This window comes from Alosa alosa, chromosome 8 (genome assembly GCF_017589495.1).
Source record: "Alosa alosa isolate M-15738 ecotype Scorff River chromosome 8, AALO_Geno_1.1, whole genome shotgun sequence".
NCBI classification, from domain to species: domain Eukaryota; kingdom Metazoa; phylum Chordata; class Actinopteri; order Clupeiformes; family Clupeidae; genus Alosa; species Alosa alosa.
Genome location: NC_063196.1, coordinates 29,070,421 through 29,091,077, shown reverse-complemented (window position 1 = coordinate 29,091,077; position 20,657 = coordinate 29,070,421). Strand labels below are relative to the sequence as shown.

The 20,657-nt window shown below is 42.9% G+C and overlaps 2 protein-coding genes across 2 annotated transcripts in view; both read right to left on the bottom strand.

Moving 5' to 3' along the window:
- Window positions 1-6,972: 6,972 nt before the first annotated feature.
- Window positions 6,973-13,696, bottom strand: LOC125299871 (cytochrome P450 4V2-like). The gene is made up of 11 exons (XM_048251360.1): window positions 13,164-13,696; window positions 12,794-12,906; window positions 12,384-12,469; window positions 11,888-12,078; window positions 11,414-11,483; window positions 11,024-11,150; window positions 10,757-10,930; window positions 10,340-10,442; window positions 9,927-10,061; window positions 8,927-9,106; window positions 6,973-7,585 (listed from the first exon to the last, which is right to left on the bottom strand). Exons 1-11 carry the CDS (start codon window positions 13,345-13,347, stop codon window positions 7,422-7,424), a joined length of 1,527 nt encoding a protein of 508 aa, XP_048107317.1. The 5' UTR covers window positions 13,348-13,696; the 3' UTR covers window positions 6,973-7,421.
- Window positions 13,697-18,317: 4,621 nt separating this feature from the next.
- Window positions 18,318-20,657, bottom strand: part of LOC125298787 (protein eva-1 homolog C) — an 82,140-nt gene continuing 79,800 nt past the window's right edge. Inside the window, exons 7-8 of the mRNA XM_048249653.1 lie at window positions 19,890-20,036; window positions 18,318-19,539 (exon numbers count right to left, since the gene is read on the bottom strand). Coding sequence (XP_048105610.1) covers window positions 19,082-19,539; window positions 19,890-20,036 — 605 coding nt within the window. The 3' untranslated portion in view covers window positions 18,318-19,081. The remainder of the gene's footprint in view (window positions 19,540-19,889; window positions 20,037-20,657) is intronic.

Genomic DNA, 20,657 nt, shown 5'->3' with positions numbered 1-20,657 from the left:
GCCGAGTCAAAGTGCTCACTAGCCTTCACAACAACCATCGTCATCTGGGGGTGGACAGGACCACAGATTTGATATGCCAGAGGTGCTAGTGGCCCCAGATGTGACATGAGGTGCAAAAGTGGTGTTCTGAGTGTGAGCACTGTGTGGTTGCTAATGCAAGACAACCCAAGCCAGTACCTTTTTGGGAAATCTGTTAGCCACTAAGCCTTTGTAGATAATTTCCATTGACTTTACTCCCTTGGATTGGGCTAGCACAGGACAAGAGATTGTTCTGGTAGTCACAAATGTTTTCTCAAAGTTGTTCCAGCCTTTCCCACCCCTGATCAGAGAGCTTCCACCGTAGCTAAGATTCTAACTGAGAGATGGTTTTATGCGTATGGCGTGCCAAGGAGAATCCACTCTGATCAGGGGCGCAGCTTTGAGGGGAGCTGTTGAAGCACCTGTGTGACATCTACAGCATAACAAAGAGTAGAACCACCACTTATCATCTAGAGGAAAACGGTCAATGTGAACATTTCAACAGGACACTTCATGACTTGCTCGTGTGTGTGTGTGTATCACAGAAGATGGTTGATCCAAACGTTTCCATTTGAGAATGATGGAGGCTACCTTGCTCTTGGGCACTCTCAATACTGCAGACATTTTCTTGTATCCTTCCCCAGATCTGTGTCTTCACACAACCCTATTTCGCAGGTCTACGGACAATTCTCTCGACCCCGTTGCTTGGTTTTCACTCAGACATACACCATCAACTGTGAGACCTTATATAAAGAGATGTGTGCCTTTGCTAATAATGTCCAGTGATTTAATTTAGGCACAGGTGGACTCCAATCAAGTTGTAGAAGCATCTCAAGGACCATTGATAGAAGTAGGATGCACCAGAGCTCAATTGCAAGTGTCATAACAAAGGGTTTGAATACTTATGTAAATGGAATATTTCAGTATTTTATTTTTTATACATTTACAAAACATTCCAAACACCTGTTTTTTGTGGAGTGTTGGAGTATTTTGTGTAGATTGATGAGGAAAAAAATAAATTGAATCCATTTTAAGATGAGTCTGAAACAACAAAATGTGGAAAACTTGAAAAGGTCTGAAAACTTTCCGGTTGCACTGTACATGCATACATGATGACATACATGCACACCTCTACAAGCCTGTCAGCTGTAGCTAGGTCCTCTGTCATCTAGCACAGCGTTTCTCAAACTATGGGCCGCGGACCGGCACCGGTCCGCAACGTGGAGACTGCTGGTCCGCGGAGCCGTGGAGTGAAATTAGGCCCGGTGCTTCGTGTGATAATTTGCTGCACAATTGATCAAGGAACCGCGGACCGACAGAAAAAGAAAACAAACGTTTCAGGAGGAAATGCTAATTCGATGCCATTAAACATAGAGCCGTACAATTAAGTGTATGAGCGTTCATTCAATGCATGCGTGTGCGCGACAGAAACTGAAACTACCCGATAACGGTGGTAGCAAGCTTCACTTCAACCTGTCGGAAGGCTATTTATTTATTTAACGGCATTTAATAGAACTATGTGGATTCTTGCAACTTCCATAGAAACAGAGCAGAGACTGTATAACACTGTCTAGCATTGATTAGGCCTCAATCTGAGTAGTCAAATTTGAATATAACGTGGCCAAAAGCTATTGTAGCCTTTTTGTGCTTTTGTGAACAATGTTAGCACTTTAAATGTTAGCACTTTAAACATTGACTGCTTTGAAGTGAAAGTGCATGTATAACAATATAGCAAAATAATAATTGTGATAATGATAATCATCATGATAATTTGATGGGGGTACGTGTATGTGGGCCCTATGACCCCAAAGTCTGCCATGACCGGGCCTAAGGTCAAAGAAGTTTGAGAAAGGCTGATCTAGCACATGACCACAGCTACCTCTCCGTCCGCTTCGATAGTCTTGTGGGCAACGCTCTCGTGTACATTTTACGTAAAGGCTGACTGAAAGTCGATTTTGCCTATAACCGATAGTGCCAATCGTCAGACTCTAGGGGAAAACAATCACTCAACTCAAACTCAAATTTCAGGGTTTGTTGTGCGACGGGCTCTGAAGAAGCTGTCCTGTGATGTCTGCCGTGCCAGCTTGGTGACAGACGCTGCATCTGCCATCAAGGACCGGAGCTACCACCTGCTGACTTCAGAAAACAATGGAGGTCTGGTGATTCCAAGGCACAGCGAGGGTCGTCAGGCATCAGCAAGTACCAAACAATCACAGCCCATCAAACTGCTAGAGGTCATGTACATTGTATGGAAGAGGATAGGGTCAGAGGATGTGTTTGTGCTCGGGTAGCACATCGGTGAAATACAGTATGGCATAGACAGCCACCACCAAACGCTGTTAACATTAGTTGTGTCCCTGTTAAGCTAAGGCTGCACCACATCACTAAAATTACTAACTTTAGCTTACGCAACAACATGCGACAGAAACTCAATAAAACAGTCCTTTTCAAAGGGCATTAGCCCAAGCTATGTTTTTTGGGTCATTTTTTATCTCTGTCCTCCATCTAGCCTTTATTATGTATATCTATGGGCGACGTGCTGTAGTCCGTATATTTTTTGTAGACTACCAATCAGAGCAATGCTTATTTACATAATTAAATATTCATGAGAAAAGCAGTCGTTTCCTCTACCAGGCTTTTCAGAAAATGCTAGGATAGCTTGAAATAAGCCATCCAAGGCATTTCCAACCCAAATAATTTTATAGACTCGATCAAATTTATAAGATAATAATAAAAGATTATAACAAAATAGGTGTGGCATGGGACTTTGAAACCCTGGTGATGAAACATTTAGGTTTATGAGGAGAAACTAAGGGCAGATGACTGTGGAGGGGGTTTGGGTGTACGAGGAGAAGCTGCATTTAAGAGCAGATGACTGTGGAGGGGGTTTGGCTAGTGCCCAACAACTTATCTCCTTGTCATGTTGTCAACACTCTTTCAGCAGCTTGTTATGACTTCCCAAGTAAATTATTTATTGCCAGTGTTACAGACACTTCAATGGATCCTACGTTTCTAAAATAATGTTCCTCTCTAGATTAGAAATACATTATTTACATATAAATTGAGCTGTATAAGTGTGGCAATCCTGTTTTCAATCCTGAAAATACAAGAATACTGTCCTGTTAAAATACAGGAAAATACAAGAAATACTGTGCTGTTACAACTGATATTAAGAAGCAAAAATGCATGAAAAAGCCTTTAATTAAACGTACCAACTAGTAAAAAAAAACACATGGGCTAGTTAATTGAAGGCCTTTTCATATATTTTTCTAAACATAGTGCCTTTGATACTTTCCATTTTTGACTCCCACCCACTTCAAAAGAGCACCTGTTTGAAGTTATTACTGACAATAGTCTCAAAGTAGCTGAGCCATTGTATTAATAATTTAATAATCTACAAACATATGGCTACTAAGATTGCAGAGTCTGAAATGTATTCATTTGATACAAGACTTCATCATATAAACCCCATTACTGGATTAGATCAATTCAATGTCCCACAGACTCTGCCAAATTATTTCACTAAGTATAAACCATTAAAGATATTTCAAAAGACATTTACTTACCCCTCGGATCGTAAAGCTGTCCTGTTTTGACTGCCAGTAGCTCCTAGCCAGATTGTAACTTAAGCGCTAAGACCCTGTCCCATACAAGGTAATATGGAGTGTGTCTGATCAAGTTACTTATTCATACACACACACACACACACACACACACATCTGAACATGGCAGCTTTGACAACAACATTTTTGCTGTGGCTGCTTTATTTATTTCTGGCAGCTGCAACAGTTGCAAAATCAGTGGCTGGGCCATCAGAATATAAATCTTGGTGAGATCAAATGTTATTGCCGTGTAACGCTTAGTGCCATTGAAATTAACTGGGCATGTGCCCACACAGATCTTTGATACTTTGACTTTTTTGTTCTTTTAATTACTGTATACTGCCATCTTTGTTAATTAAATATAGTTATTGTTATTATGTCATAATGTCCCATGAAGTTATATGCATCATATATCATATATCTGTTCAGCATGCAGAGCGGTTCCTGTTTTCTTTACTTATCAGGCTCTGACAGCAGGCATACATGCACTGCAGGGGCAGTTCTAGGGCAGTGGTTCTCAAAGTATGGGGATAGAAACATGACAGGTGGGGCACGAGGAACAGGAGGAAATTGCATTTTTTTGTGCCGATCTTTAATAATGCCTTTCTTTTTTGACAAGGAAGATCATAGATTCAAAACAAAATAGCCACACACAAACACAAGAGTCATAAACAGACCTACATATGAATTAAAATAACATCTAATCCAGCGGACTGAGACGGAAAATGTAACGTGGAACCAAAATGCGAAAAAAATATTTAACATTACCATTTTACTGGGTTGATGGGGTCAGGTGGGGCTCGAAAATTCCCCACCTCCAAAGTGGGGAATGGCAGAAAAAGTTTGAGAACCGCTGTTTTAGGGGGTCTGAAGATCTTTCAGAATGGGCCTACAGGTTAAAACAGCTGTTTGAGAGCATAATTACGTTAATTATTACTGTTATGAAAAACCGTGGAACTCCTAACTTCTGACGCCGTGCACTATCCTATATTCAATCACATTCTCATCCAAACTTACATTCTTAAAGTGACATGCTCCTGATTAAACAAACATATCACCATTAGGCCTACAGTGTAATCACACTATATAAAGTTACATTCTGACATCAAAAAATGTAATTAGAAAACACCAGAAATCGTTAACATATTACATTTCAAATTAATTATTAAATGCATATCTTCAATGACAGACATTTTGCACCTACAGACGCATTAGAAAATTGGCATCATTTGGCCTCTATAGGGGGCGCTACAATACAGGAAGTGAGCTCATATCACTTTCCCCCCCCCCCCCCAGTCTTTCAGGAGGTCAGTGATGAGGAGCAATGCTGCCTCTCTGTGGATGAGCTGGATTCCTCATTATCTCATCTCAACTCCCCCTCCCCGGCACCACAAACAAACACACACACTTACAAACTGTACAAACAGACACACACACACACACACACACACACACACACTTACTCTCACACACATACACACTGAGCACTAGTCACACATGGAAACATCTCCTTGGGATTTAATCCAGGGAGACAGCATTGCGAGTAAACATATTCCATGGAGCAATGACCGCCTGGTAATATGCCACTCTAACACAAGTGTCTTTTTATGAAGCTGAACAATTTGAAAGACTTAATATCCTCACTGCCTCCCTCCTTCCCTCCCTCTCTCAGACATGCAGCATGTCATCCACAAGACATTATCACAGCCCAAATGGCATATTGCAGGACATTTATGGCACACATTAGAAAATAAAGTTGCTGTATTTTTCATTAGGTGGGTCATTCATTTTCTACACCAGTTATGCACTCCTATAATTATTCAAATGAGTGCTGCATAGCACAAGTTCCAGCACAGCACTTCAGACACTAAAGCAAATGGCAATGTAGATGAGTTTCAGCTAGCGTCTCAGTAAGTATATATACTTTTTTTTGATCCTGTGAGGGAAATTTGGTAACCCAATTGGTGAATTAGTGAAACACAAACAGCACACAGTGAACACACAGTGAGGTGAAGCACACACTAATCCTGGCGCAGTGAGCTGCCTGCTACAACGGCGGCACTCGGGGAGCAGTGAGGGGTTAGGTGCCTTGCTCAAGGGCACTTCATCTGCGGCCCACTGGTCGGGGCTCGAACCGGCAACCCTCCGGTTACAAGTCCAGAGTGCTAACCAGTGGGCCACGGCTAAAAAGGATGGAGGCAGTAAAAAGGATGGAGGCCCCAAAGTAACATCAAAGCCGTGGATGTTTTGAACTCAACCGAGCCACTGTTTGGCAAAGCCACAGCCAGTTATTGGAATGAAAATGCAGCGCAATTCGTTGAGGTCTTGCTTTTGCCCTCCTCCCAATGGGAAGTCACTCACTGTGAGAAGATTCACTCAGCATCAAGAGCAGTATTTGGCCTACATTAATTTAATGTGCCCCTGAGCGTTGGATTAAAGCCTGGACTGCTTATTAGACACTCCATTACTTGAATATCACATCTTGTCTGTCTACTTTAGACAGCATCCACATAAATCCAGCCAAAGAACAGTGAGGGGGTTAGGTGCCTTGCTCGGTGCCAGTATCTTTTATTGCTTGGACGTTTTACAAATGGTTTAGAGAGGAATTCGACTTAGCGTTGCTTAGCGTTCCCAGCCAAATGGAAACCCGACTGCTGGAAAGCGTTCAAGACAATAAGTTAAACTAGAACTGAAACTGATCATGCTGGATGAGCTGGGATTGGAGGGGGATGTATTCTAAATCCATTAGAATGGACTAACTTAGATCCAATGCTTTCTTTAAGACATCTGAGGAGATGTGTAATTAAAGCTGCAGTTGGCAAGTCTGACAGATTGAGGGGACTTGGCCAAAATTTTGAATGTTTACAACTCTCATGCCCCTCTCCACTGAGCACCCTCTCATCGAGTTTGTGCTCGTCAGTGCGCACCAGACTGCACCAGACTGTGATTGATAGCCAGATCTCACACAGCCCTGCTCTGATTGGACCAGAAGAACCGGGAGCTATGGATTTTTGCAAAACAAAAAGGTGGAGGTAGAAGTGCAGGTTTTTTTCTAAAACCGGCTGATTTATGTTGTTCTATCGGAGCATAGTGTCGCTTTCAGTGAATATGATCATGAGCCAACTGCAGCTTTAAGCCAAGCATGAGCTTATGAGTTTGTTAAGTCTGGGCCAAGAAAAACAGATAATACCGGGAAAGACCATCCTGATAGCCCAGGCCTCCTCCACAGACATCTCACAATGTTAACAGAGAGAGATAAATCATTTGAAGATCCGCACCGTGATTCTGATCAGCTCCAAGAGTTCAGGGTTCTGTCTCAGCCCATGCCACACCCCTCAAAGTTTCACGAAAATGGACCGGGTCTTATTTATTCTTTATGTTTTTGCATAATCCTGCTGACAGACAAATCAAGACACTAGACTAAAAACAAAACCTCCATGGCAGTGGTAATAATTCCCTGGACAGCCTCTGAAATCTGTCTGCAGTTTGGACATTTTCAAGGGACCAGCTTTTTTTAGGAACATAACATGATTTGCTTGGCCCTAAGTTGTGTTATCACATGCTTGCAAAGTTGAATAAATTAATGTTATTTCATAGCACGTAAATGTTATTACCATCAATTCAAAGTTAAAATAGGAAACATTTTCATTGATGTTTTCACGATCCACATCACATTACAGAACTGCATCATGTCTGGTATACAGTCTCCATCTAAGGGGGGTGGGTGATGGTACCAGTTTTTTCGTTGACATACAGTCCACAGCCCCAGTGCATGAGAGTCCTGATCAGCTGGGACTGGTTCTAGATGGATCTCCTCTGCAGCTGGATCCAGATGCCGCTCTCCGGCCGCAGGATCAGGTCTCCCTGAAGCCGAAGGTCCTCTCGATCCTGACAGGCCAGCACCTTGAAGCGGCGCAACACCGACGCAAGAATGACTTTCTCCTCCATCATGGCGAAGCGCTGTCCTGCAGACCGCCAGGGAATGGTCAGAGAACACACACACACACACACACACACACACACACACACACACACGCATAAGCGGAGGGAGCTGGGGTGCGGTCAGTCACCTTTGGCCAAATCTTCAGTATCATGCTAAATTGTCGCATTTAACAATGCTTATTTGTACTGATTGCTGGAGAAAATAAGAAAGTAAATGCTACTAAAGATGCCGCTGGTCCGTAGAGTGCGCTCACAATGGGAGCTCGTCTGTCATGATATGCTGCAAATTAAATAGCCCGAAACAGGCACTCTCTCTCTCATACTACACTGTTGCATTTTAGAAGCGAAATTGATGCCACAACCGGTGTGGGTTTGCCTATTCTACAGGCTGCATTTATTACAGAAAATCAAGCGACATAGCAAGTAGGCCTAGTCTACACTGTGCCTATTTAAAGACAGGAGCATAAGCTTACCGCGACAACAGCTGTCACTAGTTTGCAATTGTCGTAGGCTGCGCCGATGCACAGACTAAATGGTAAAAAAAGTCAATAGCCTAACTGGAAGCCTCTACCTTATATTTCCTCACACGGGGACATTTCAATGTTGTAAACACATGAAACACATTGTGCGCCGAGTAGTGTTAATTTCGTCAGACGAGACGAGAGGAAATATGTTCGTCAACTACCTTTTTTTTCATGACTAAGACGAGACGATGACTAGACGTCAGTAATGTCCTGAAACACTGACTAAGACTATCTTAAGATGCATTATTGTTGACGAAAAAAGACGAGACTAAAATGTTTTGCATGAAATAAATTTCAATGTTGTAAACACATGAAACACATTGTGCGCCGAGGCATTAGAATGCGGGAATCATTTTAAGAATAATTGTGGGGTTTAGTAGGACAGGATAACTTTATGGTGTAGTAAAATAGACTCCTCAGTCCTCACATAGCCCCAACATTGCTTAGCCTTAGTTGGCCCATAGCGCAGCATAGAAAAGTCAATATGACCCACAAGATAACAAAAACAAACACATACTGTAGCCTTAACAGGCAAAAGCATGCCCTTTTGGATGTGTCTATAGAGCTGTAGTTGCACTTAGTTGTTAGCGATTGACCAGGTTGCTTTTTCAAATGAAATGTGTTTGGCTAACTGATTGTCAAATTAGGGAAATTAAAACGTTTTCAACCTGTATAGCCTACCTACACAAACAATCTTGAATCGACATGAAAGAAAATCAAATGCCTCAGCCTCTAATAAGCACAATATGAAGTGAACTAAATAAAAACAAGATGTTGGGATAAACACCGACAGTAGCTATATAGGGGCCCACTACAGGTCGTCACTATTGGTCAACTCACCAATGCAGTTTCTTGGGCCTGCGGAGAAGGGGATGAACGCATAAGGGTGTCTGCCGAGGCTGTTCTCTGGCAGGAACCGCTCCGGCCGGAACTCCTCGGGTTCCGGAAAGTACCGAGGGTCCCGATGCAAGGCGTAGGGGATAATGACAGCGTTCACCCCTTTAGGGATCTTAAACCCATCTGCAGTAAGAAGATTCAACAAACCCCAATGATTACACGCGCCGGCATTCTCCTACGCACTGCACGCAAGCATTATTGGCATCCTTATAATCTTCAACAACAGCGGAAAACAAACATCCATGATAGGAATGACAGAAAAAGCCAGCTATTTGCAGCTAACGCAACATGGAGGATGCACAACATCAATCGTTATTCCACATGCTCCCAGACTCTAATCAAGGAATCAAGCGAAGGCATTTCCATGTGTCTGCACTTTCATGTAACTTTGTGGGACATGTGCGCAAAGCTACTCATAATCTGACATTGGCAGATAAAAATAGAAGGTCTGACGTCTGCTGTTTCACTGAGATGCAAATAATGGAAGTGACTTCAAACTGCCTTGGGTGCTCGCAGGAGTTGAAAAAAAGTGCTGTATTAATGCAGTCCATTTACCATACCTGAAGCACATTCACCTGTTATAGTCCCTGGTAAAAACATACACCTCTCTCTGTGTGTGTGTGTGTGTGTGTGTGAGTAAACTCTATATTCATAGTGTAAAAGCAGTCTCTCCAGTATTCCGACTGCACCTGCGACTCATGCCTTTTGGTTGGAAATGCGGTTCTTGTTAATGGGGTTTGTAAGGAAGTGGGGAGGCAGAGCAGGATGGTCTTTGTGATCACGTACCCTCCCTCCCTCCCTCTCTCTCTCTCTCTCTATTTTTTGCATTTGGAGAGCAGGAAGGAAAGAGAGAGAAAGAGAGCGAGAAAGAGAGACAGAGAGAGAGAGACAGAGAGAGAGAGAGAGGGTGTGAATAGTGCAGTGATAGTCTGCTGCCGCCTACTGATGTGACAGTCCTCGCAGATGCTTCGCGCAAACAAGGGCACGGACGGGAAGATGCGCAGGGTCTCCTTGATGACACATTCCAGGTAGCGCAGCTTCTTCAGGTCCTCAGCGGTCACGTGACGGTCTGATGACCCTGCACAGCAGATTGGAGGGACCAGGGTCAAGGTCACAGCACAGAGAGGACATAAGGGCAGCCACCGAACGAGACACTAGTCACATTCAAATCACACAGTTGATCTTTGATGCCACTGTGACTGAGCTTATTTCAATATACCAACAGGCAATAAAAGAACACACACACCAAGCTTCACATTCAGTGGAGTGTGTGTGTGTCATCATCCTTATTAGCATTATAATGACTCTTGAATCATGACTCGGAGCGGGCTGATGATTGTAAAAGCCATGTCGTACCGAATACTTCGTCTAGCTCCTGGTGTACCTTCTTCTGCACCTCTGGGTGGGAGCCAATCAGGTGCAGAGCCCAGTTCATGGAGGCTGCAGTCGTGTCGTGACCCTGACATGGAACAAAATGCCAATGTGTCTTTTCTCTTCTCCAGATTACATCCCTACAAGTCTTGACTGTGGCTGATGAAATATATAACAGTATGTCCATGTCTGTCTGTCTTGGGAGAATGTATACAAATAACATATCTTCTATTCTACTGTAGAGAACTTTATGCCTGATATAGTAAGTTTATACTGTAACTGATATAGTAAGTTGTGTTTTTCCGTATATGAATTTATTTTGGCTAAACCAATTAAACAGCACTCAGTGGACAGGGAGATCTCTACAGTAAGTGTATAGGTGTGCAGTGTAATGGCGTTTACCTCAAACATAAAGGTGTCCACCTCCTCCTGTATGTCTTCGTGGCTTAAGTAGTTGCCATCTTCATCGGTGGTTTTCAGTAGCATGTCTAAGAAAGCGTGTCTCTTCCTGCCTCCCTGGTCCGGCTCGCTGTCCGACTCCACACCGGTCATGTGCTCGGCTCTCTCCTTAATCACCTGTGCATTACCAAAACAATTTCATTCACCACATTCAAACCCATCAGTGTTTTTGTTTTTACTTTGTTTTTACTTCAGTAGATAAATAGCCACGTTTTTAGTAAAGGTGTGCAGGATCCTGAGGCAGTGCTGATGTTCTTTTCCCTCGCCCAGCAAGTTGTAGACCCAGTCAGGCCATAACCACGGGGCTCTCTGTCTTCTGCTGACGATGTCACTCATCCTGCCATAGAGCCATTTAGATATAGTTAAAACAGTTTTCATATGACGTCAGACCAAAAGTTAACTTTCTATTGTGCATGAACAAAGAATATAAATGATTTAGATTTTTTCAGTTATGGCATTTCTTTACTGATTAATCATTGCAGCTAGACAGTACATTTAATTAAGGAAAATGCAGAAGGTATTACCACTCTGATACTTCTCAGCCTTATAAAAAGTTTGGACATTTCAACATATTTCTACCCAAGGGAGAATATGACTCACTTGTAAACACTGCGGACGTATTCAGACTCTGAGTTATTTTGTGCGTAGATCTTTTCACCCATTGCAGTCTCTGAGAGAAAAGAAATACAGTCTGTCAGTTCCATAGACACAGTCTTATGTGTTTCCTTAGATGTGAATTCCATCACTGCATTTTATGATTCTAATGAACTCGAAGGCGGAAACATTGTTACTTACTAGCCCTCTCTGTTCCATTACTGGCCCTCTGGCCACACACACACACACACACACACACACACACACACACACACACACACACACACAATACCACACACACACACACACACACACACCCACACACACACACACACACACACACACCACACTCACAAACACACACACACTATACACACACACACACACACACACACACACACACACACACACACACACACACACACACACACCCACACACACACACACACACACACACACACACTCACATACTGTACCCACCACATATAATATCAAGAGCACAGAGGGTGATGAGGCTGAAGCAGTTGAAGGCCGGCCCACCCACGTGTCTCTGCAGCTTGCTGACCAGCACCTCGGCCTGCTCGTTCATCACCTCCAGGAAGTCCAGCAGGATGGAGAAGTGGAACGTGGGGGTCAGCATTTTGCGCCGACTGCGCCACTTGTCACCCGTGCTGCCATGGTGAGAGGGGAGAGAAATACCAAGGGTGTGTGTGTGTGTGACTGCTGTCGCCTGCTCAAAACAGAGAGGAGTGATAAACGCAAGCCAAGAGCTGTGTGGGCCAATCATTTATTTGTTTAGTGTCTGCTTAAGCTGGATAACAAACACCTGTATGTTGTGCACTCACTGATCATTCTAGGAGGCAGTAGTTCGAAGGCCAAGCATATCTGCACTATGCAGAGCTTAAGGACGCATGTTTAGACGTATGTTTAGATTTGTTGGCCCTTGCTGGTAAGCATGACGAGAGTGAGCCCCTACCTGGTGAGCAATCCTGTCCCGAGCCAAGGTTCCAGAAACGAGTAGGAGAATGATTTGTCGAGGTGCCTGGACGAGCTAAGGACTCCCTTAGAGAAAAGAAGGATGGGGCATTACGTTTTGGACAGCACATGCAATTGCAACCTACTGGCAAACATAAAAATGGCGCTTAGGCTATTATTTACTATGGCAGAAAATATCCACACACAACACACACCCCAACCCCTTACATGCATTGCTTACATGTTCTGACATACTGTACCCATGACAATACTGTACATGTGCAGCTAAGAGTCCTAAAGACTTTAAAAAGGTCTTTAGTTGCAACCATGCAAGGATCAGTCCTATAAGAATCCCTAATAAGCAGTTACATGTAACAACTGATCACTTCAAAATACCCCAAAAGTATTTACCTCAATGGTTTCGGCATGAAAAAGAACAACCACAGGCACAGGACCAAGCCATACTTTTGCAAGTGGGAGGTGTCTGAATTCATTGGTGCCTTCAATAACCTGGTTGAAGAAATCTGTAACACAAAAACAAAACTTTACTATTGTGCTGCAATGCTCTACAATCAACTATTATTCTGCCATTAATATTTCTTTCTAAAACCTTTGTAATATTTTTTTCTAAAATTTGCTGCAATGTTAAAAAGTCGTGTGTAATGTTTTGGCGCTCTATAAGTACAATTAAATTGAAATTGAATTCAAAAGTAAGTATTCCCTTTTTGGGTATCAGAGCCTTTGTAGTAAATGAGACTAGACAAATCCATTAGCACCTTACCTCCTGCATTAGCTTTGAACTGCAGAGCATTGCCAATGATCGGGTACGCGCCCGGCATTCCTGGAATTGGCTTCATCTCATTCCATTTGTGCACATATCGCTTAAGTGGCTCGTATGTGAGGTAAGCCAGAAGGAGAGAGCACAGCATATAGCTCAGAGCGTACAACCCTAACAACACTGTCATTTTTGAGCAGATGGCTTGACGGACCAGTCTAATGTCCTGAAATATGCCGAGAGCTGCTTTAGATGTGAACTTTGGCCTTAACTCACCTACTCTGTTCGAAAGTCATGCACGCACAAGCCGTTTACTGGGTTGTTCAATTTACGAGCCAGCAAATGTAGGTTATCTGCAGGTGAACGTTGGCCTTGGAATTGGATCATTAACAAGCTGTGGGAACAATACCGTATATATCGGATGAGAGTTTCTATCAACAATAACAACAATGAAAATAAACCTGCCCAAACCATCTGTGGCATTCTCAGTATGGCTTTTTGAAAAGCCTAGATGAAAAATGATTTGTCTACCATTCTCTCTCCCTCTCTCTCTCCCTCTTCCCCCCTCTCTCTCTCTTGCCTCTCCTTTCCCCCTCTCTCTCTTACCTTCCCCTCCTCCCTCTCCCTTCCTCTCATTTGCCAGACCTGTCCAGCTGAATGACAAAGCAGAAATCTGAGGCAAATGAACTCTGGATTTGTTTGAGGTACACATACCAAAACAAGGTGCTGGCACGGAACTGGTAAGGAACTGACGCGGAACTGGCCCTGATGAAGCGGCAGAGCTTCAGAGTGTCCAGGTTTCGTGTGCTTTCCAGTGGAGCGCTTTCCATCTCAATCCCATACCCACTGCGCTATGCACAGCACACTAAAGACCAGCTGGACAGAGATTTTTGCTTCTCACCGTTTAGACCAGAAGCACTCAGGATTTCAGGGAACAATTTTGAATAAATGGCCCTGTTTTCAGATGGTGAAAATACTAATAGGATTGCTCACAGTTTTGGCCCTGTTTGAATTTTGAATAAATGGCCCTGTTTTCAGATGGTGAAAATACGAATAGGATTGCTTACAGTTTTTCTCAATTGCTAAAACACAATTTCTGAAACCTTGCTCCATTTTTTTAAAGCATTAAACACAAAACCTCAGCTTCAAGCACTATTTACAAAACCTCTAACTCCTCTTGCAAAATGAAACTTTCGTCTCAAAACAGTTTTACAGTGTACCTCTGCTCAACATGAAACTTTCACCACAAAACTATTTTACCCATGCTCAAAATCAAACTTTCACCTCAAAACAGATTTACCTGTGCTTAAAGTCAAACTTTCACTTCAAAACAGTTTTACTTGTGCTCAAAATCAAACACTGCTCTTAAATCATAAACAAAGTGATCAAAATGATATACACTATCAAGCAGTCAGTAAACAATACACCAGAAAATAGAAAACACATTGTTCAAAACATATAGTTCTCAGGGAGAAGGTCATTTTTAATCTTTTAATTTTTAATGTTTCCGTCATTGTCTTTTGATGAACGAAAACATCAAGTACTTTGCTTTGTTCTTTGCATTTTTTGTTCTTCCTCCTCCTTGTACCCCTATTTTTACCGTAGGCTACCACCCTGCATCTCACAAAGTTGTCCTTTGATTCTTGTTCTTTGTTGATATGAACTTGCAACTAGGCCTATTCAAAATCTATTGAGCAGTCAGTACTGTAAACAAATAGAAAGCACAATGTTCAGGGCCATATGATTTATTTACAGTATTGTACAGTATACAGCCTACAATGCACTGTACTACAGTGTCCAATAAAAATCCTCTTTCTTGCCCTCCTCCCCTTCCTCCTCGTCCCCCACCTTGCATATGCACTCGTCCTCGTCCTCTCACAAAGTTTCTTCTATCCATTCTCATTCCCACCTTCAACAACCTGTTTGCTCTCTGAACTGGCTTACCGTATTGGTTTTGTCACATCATTTGAAACAAGTGAAATCAATTTTGAGTGGTTGTGTTTAATCAATAACATGTGTATGTCTATTTCTATTCATTATTATTCATTAAAATATGTCTTGTCTTCACCGTGGGATAGTGAGAAACGTAATTTCGATCTCTTTGTATGTCTGGAACATGTGAAGAAATTGACAATAAAGCTGACTTTGACTTTGACTTTGACTTTGATTTTTTTTTGCCACGTGTGTTTACCAGTATGGATGCATGTGCATTAGAGTGCAGAATGTGTTTTGAGAATGAGAATTTCTTGTTATTGATTTATGTTAATGATCTGTACAAGAGACAATATGCACCAAATGTGTTGTGTTGAAAAACAGTTTTAATTGTATTGTTTTAATTGATTGTTTTATTGATTTAATTATCAAATGTGTTTGATAATGTGGGACAACATGTTTGGATAATCTGGAACAGTCATTTAAAGTGTTTAAATAAGGGAAATATGCATCAGTGACTTCACGAAATTGCAGTAGTATAAGCTAAAACATGTCATTTATGGACTGCAGCTATCAGACATTGTCTCACAGTCTGTTACATTAGCATCAAAAAGTTAGCATGATTGATCCAGTTGCCCATCCCTGCTCTAGAATATTTGGTGTGATCCATGAGTGAAATGCAGTGGCCCTGATGCTATAGCCTACTGGCTCTGTTTTAATAGGCTACAGAACAGGGCATACAGCATACAGACAGAGCAGAACCACACGACCCAAACAACTCATTGTGTGACTTTGATGTGTCTGTAATTTATCAGACATTATCCGAGTTAACCGCATTATAAATAGAAATGTAGCATAGCCTGACAGCAACTGGTTGGTAAAAGACTTTACACCAGTACATTTCTCGGCTGGTCTTCAATCTGCCAAAGAGGACACGTTACTCCTCTCATACTCTCTATTGGCTCCCTCTAGTGGCCAAAATTTAAATCTCCCACTTACACCACACTTCCACACTTACTAAATCTGCTCCCTGCCTAGCTATATGTTTTTTTTTGTTGTGTTTTGTTTTTCTGTTTTGATTATTATTATTATTTCTTCTCTTTGCTTCCTCCTTTTAAAATTACGCCTGATCCTGTACATAGATGGATTCCTCATGGATTGTTTTGACCCATGTTTATTGTACTTGAATTACCAATAATAAAAAAAAATCTGCTCCCTGCTACCTCAATTCTATGCTCAAGTTGTAGCCTACATCCCCAACCGCCCACTGTGGTCTTCTGATGAGCGTCTGTTGTGTCGACCAGTCATAAATGCGAGGTAAAATTTCAAGACTCTTTTCCTTAGTGGTTCCTTGTTGGTGGAATAAGTTGCCCAGTGCTCTCCGTTCCTGTGATAGTTGTGGGTCTTTCAAGAGGGGGCTAGGCATGTCTGACATATTATAGTATTTGTTTATTTTCATTAGGTTATTGATTGCTTTGACATTATTGTTTATTATTGCTATTCTTTTTAATGTAGTCTCACCAACATTTTAAAACTATTCACTGTTAATTTTAACTATTGTATTGTTTTTATCTGTAAGTCGCTTTGGACAAAAGTGTCTGTCAAATACCATAACCATAACCATAACAATATACATTACCAGCAGATGGCGCTACAACACAAAATAAATTACACAGCGACACAACTCGTGTCTCCATAAGCAGTTTATTCCAAGCTCAAGTGGATTTTTGGTCTCACATAGCCTCCAGCCATTGACAAAGTTCCCGGTTCTTTCTTTCATGTTCTTCAGATGGAATAGGGCTTTATCTCTAATGCAACATCTCAGTATGTACTCTCTTTGAAAAATAAAAAAAGCAAACAACAATATTTTACATCATTTCATTTTAAGTGGCAAAATACCAGACCAGGGACACTGAAATGACTAGCTTATTTTGCAGATAGAATACATGGACAGAATACAGAATCCAAAGAGAGAATTGTACTTCAACACCGAACATTCCCTGTTAGATAAGTCTACACAATATAATCAGTGTGTCCTTAATTTGCATGGAGGGTCAATTTCTGCCCAGTGTTTATCTTGCGTAACAAGCTCCTAGATCATTTCTATTAAGGCAGAATTTGAATGAATTACACTAGTTTCTGCTATGAGCATGTGAGTGTATAGGTTTGATAGCATATCATACTGTGCCCTTTACAACTGGCCAGGCAGCTAGACCAACAACCTCCTCAATCACAAGTAGTCAAGTGTATTTAGGCCAGTTGTTTCAAACTGCATATCACTAAATCAATTATGGAAAGGTAGGCTTACTTCAGTTGAGTTTCTGACCTGAACATCTTAGACTTTTCAACCTTACCAAAGTAACAGAAATGTAGCATAGCCTGACAGGCACTGGTTGGCAAAAGACTTCACACCGGTACATCTCTTGGCTTATATATCAACTCCATCATTTCCAACGAAGCGACTGTCACGAATCATGTGTGTAATCATCTTGATGTCAGTTTTTAGAACATGTGCAAAGTCAAAACACGACCTGATGGATCATGTTCTTAATTTGACATTAGTAATAGAAAAGGCGATGTTTCCCACAAACTCAACTAGCTAGCTTTTAGCACCAACTAAATTAGTTAATGGGAGATGTTCCACCTACTACATTATATGATAAGTATAACTTTTGGCAAACCACTTCACCAAAGTCAGTAAGAAATTGAACAAGGGGCAAGAAAATAAGAAAATAGCATCAGTATCAAAAAAATAGCATGATCAATGAAATGATCAATAATTTACATTTCGACTGGGCCCTATAAACCAAAGAAATCCCATAAGCAGGATAAGGCACTCCACTGTGCATAACATATCAATATATATTTTATATAGATTTTTTTTTAAGTACTCAACCTCTTTGAGGTTTTTCAAATGGTGTTTTTTTTAGCTGACACATCTCAAGCAATGCAAGTATCCCCTTCTTAGGAAGAAAATATCAACAATCGTATGCAGAAACACTAGGATTGTATCCCTGAGGTGTCAGACAAAGCTTTGCCACTGTATAAAAATATCTCATTACCATTTAGATACAAAAAAAGCAAACAATAAAACTATTAAATAGTAAAAATAGATTTCATAAGGGTTGAGATGAATACCAAACATTATTCTCTTTTGGTTTCAAAAGGTTGGCAGTGTGGTTAACATTGAGGTCATATATATATATATATATATATATATATATATATATATATATATATATATATATATATATATATTATAAAAAAATGTCCTTCAACAGACCTCGAGTTTAGGCAGTATTCTTTTGTTCTTCCTGTGTGTTTGAATGCTGCTGAAAGTGTCGACCTTCTGTGAGGACAAAGACTGAGAGAAAAAGAAAAGAGCGTGTGCCAGAGCAGAGGTCCTGTCCACACAACCGCATTTAGTGTCCATCCAGAGCTGCCACAAATCAAAAACATGTTCCATAAGGCTCTTTTTTAAGTCCTTTTGGGTTTTTGAAATAAAATAAACTCTAACAACCATCACCCTCCACTTCTAGGAAGAGTGGCTTGGTTAGACGTCAGGAAGCCAAGTGCAGAGTAGTGTCGACCCAGTAGGGTCACCTCAGGGGCCCCTGTGTTTGAGGCTGACGTGTGGGAGTGAAGCTGGACCGGCGCTGTGACCCGACCCGACCCGACCCAAGAGGCAGCCCGTTCCCACGACAGAGGGGGAGGAGAGAGCTGGAGAGAGTGCGCGGAGAGCATCAGACGCGGAGAGTCTCAGGCACACACTGATCTTAACGTCACATCCGTCGGAGTCAAGCACAAACTCAAATAACTCAAATAAAAATAATTCAAAATAATAATAATAAAATAAAAAAGTCCAAAACTGAGCCCTTAGCCCTTAGCCTGTCCTTTTACGTTTGTTTGCTTTAGTGTCCGTCGGCAAAGGGATGGGCTTGGAGGGCAGGAGGCGAGTCCATGGCGGACTGCAGGTTTTCGCCGGCCGACCCTCAGTAGTAGCGGTTGAGGCTGCGAGTGCCCGGCACGTCCGGCTGGCCATTCATCCAGATCTCACGGATGATGCGCTCGCGCTCCTCAAGCCGCTGGGCGCGTTCCAGCTCCTCGGCCGACGTGAACACGTTGGTGTTGAGCGTGCGCTCGAAGCGGCGGTGTCGCCGCGCCGACAGGTCCGAGCACGTGTCCCAGTCCGAGTTGTCCGAGTCGTCCGTCGAGTCGCTGTCCGTGTAAACGCCGCCGTGGCGGTTGCGGTGCGGCCCGCGGCCCGACGGACGGCGCCGGCTGCCCGTGTGGTGGTTGGCCGAGGTCGAGCCGGAGCGACAGGGCCGGTGGAAGGGGCGGCGCGGGCAGTCGGTGCGGCATGAGATCTGCACCACCAGGGCGAATAGCGTGAGGAAGAGGCCCACACACACGCCGCACACAAAGTAGAGCGCCGTGCGCTCCGTGTGCTCTGTAAAACACACACACACACACACACACACACACACACACACACACACACAGAAACAGATGAAATGGTAGGCAGCACCATAATGGCAGGCGGGCACTCACCTGTGATGTAGGTGTCGATATCAGCTGTGATTGGGTGTGTGTGTGTGAGTGGGCTGGCGCTCATCTGATGTACAGTAGGTGTAGGTTGCCAGGGCGCTGCTGGTGTGTGTGTGTGTGTGTGTGTGTGTGTGTGTGTGTGTGTGTGTGGCTCACCTGTGATGTAGGTGTAGGTTGTCAGGGCGCTGCTAATGTGTGTGTGTGTGTGTGTTTACGTGTGTGTGTGTGTGTGTTTACGTGTGTGTGGCTCACCTGCGATGTAGGTGTAGGTTGCCAGGGCGCTGCTGATGAGGGCCATGTCGGCGCTGAGGGCCGTGGCGTTGATGCTGGGGGGCAGCGACGGCCGCGAGCTCTTCTCCTCCGAGAACGGCACCGTCTCCCTCTCTCTCTTTTTTTTCCCTGCGAGCGAGAGAGCGCATGCCTTCATCCTCCCATCACGCACAGACATGATATACTCGGCCAATACACATACAGTGTGTGTATTTTAAAACATGATTGTAGATCCAGTCTTGTCTGCTTGTGGTTAGTCTCCTGATATACATTACACATGATTTATGTTTTGACAGTCTCATAACCATGGATTATAGCATCGGAGTCTGTATGCATATAAAGCACACAATACATGGGTTTGAGTTTATCTACAAATAAAAGGCTTTGCTGTTAACTTTGCTGTTATCAAAACAGTTTTTTCCATCATGGCTTGCATAATATCTAAAATGTGCATGTGTGTGTGTGTGTGTGTGTGTGTTTTAATTCCTCAAATCACTGCAGTGTTTACACCAGAGCTCAGCGAGCAGGCGCTGTGTGCGAGTGTGTTTACGGCCTAATCCAGCGTGCGGCCAGAGCTGGAGTTTATACTTAGAGCCGCCATGGCGGGAGACGCAGGGTCGGCGGTGGCTTTGAGACGCATGGAATTACAGGGCCGGCGGGCGGAAACTGAGCGGGTGGGTGTTGTTGGGAGGGTTTGGCTTCAGCGGTCGCGCGCGGAGTTCGGCCCGTGATGAGAGGGGTCCGCTTGGC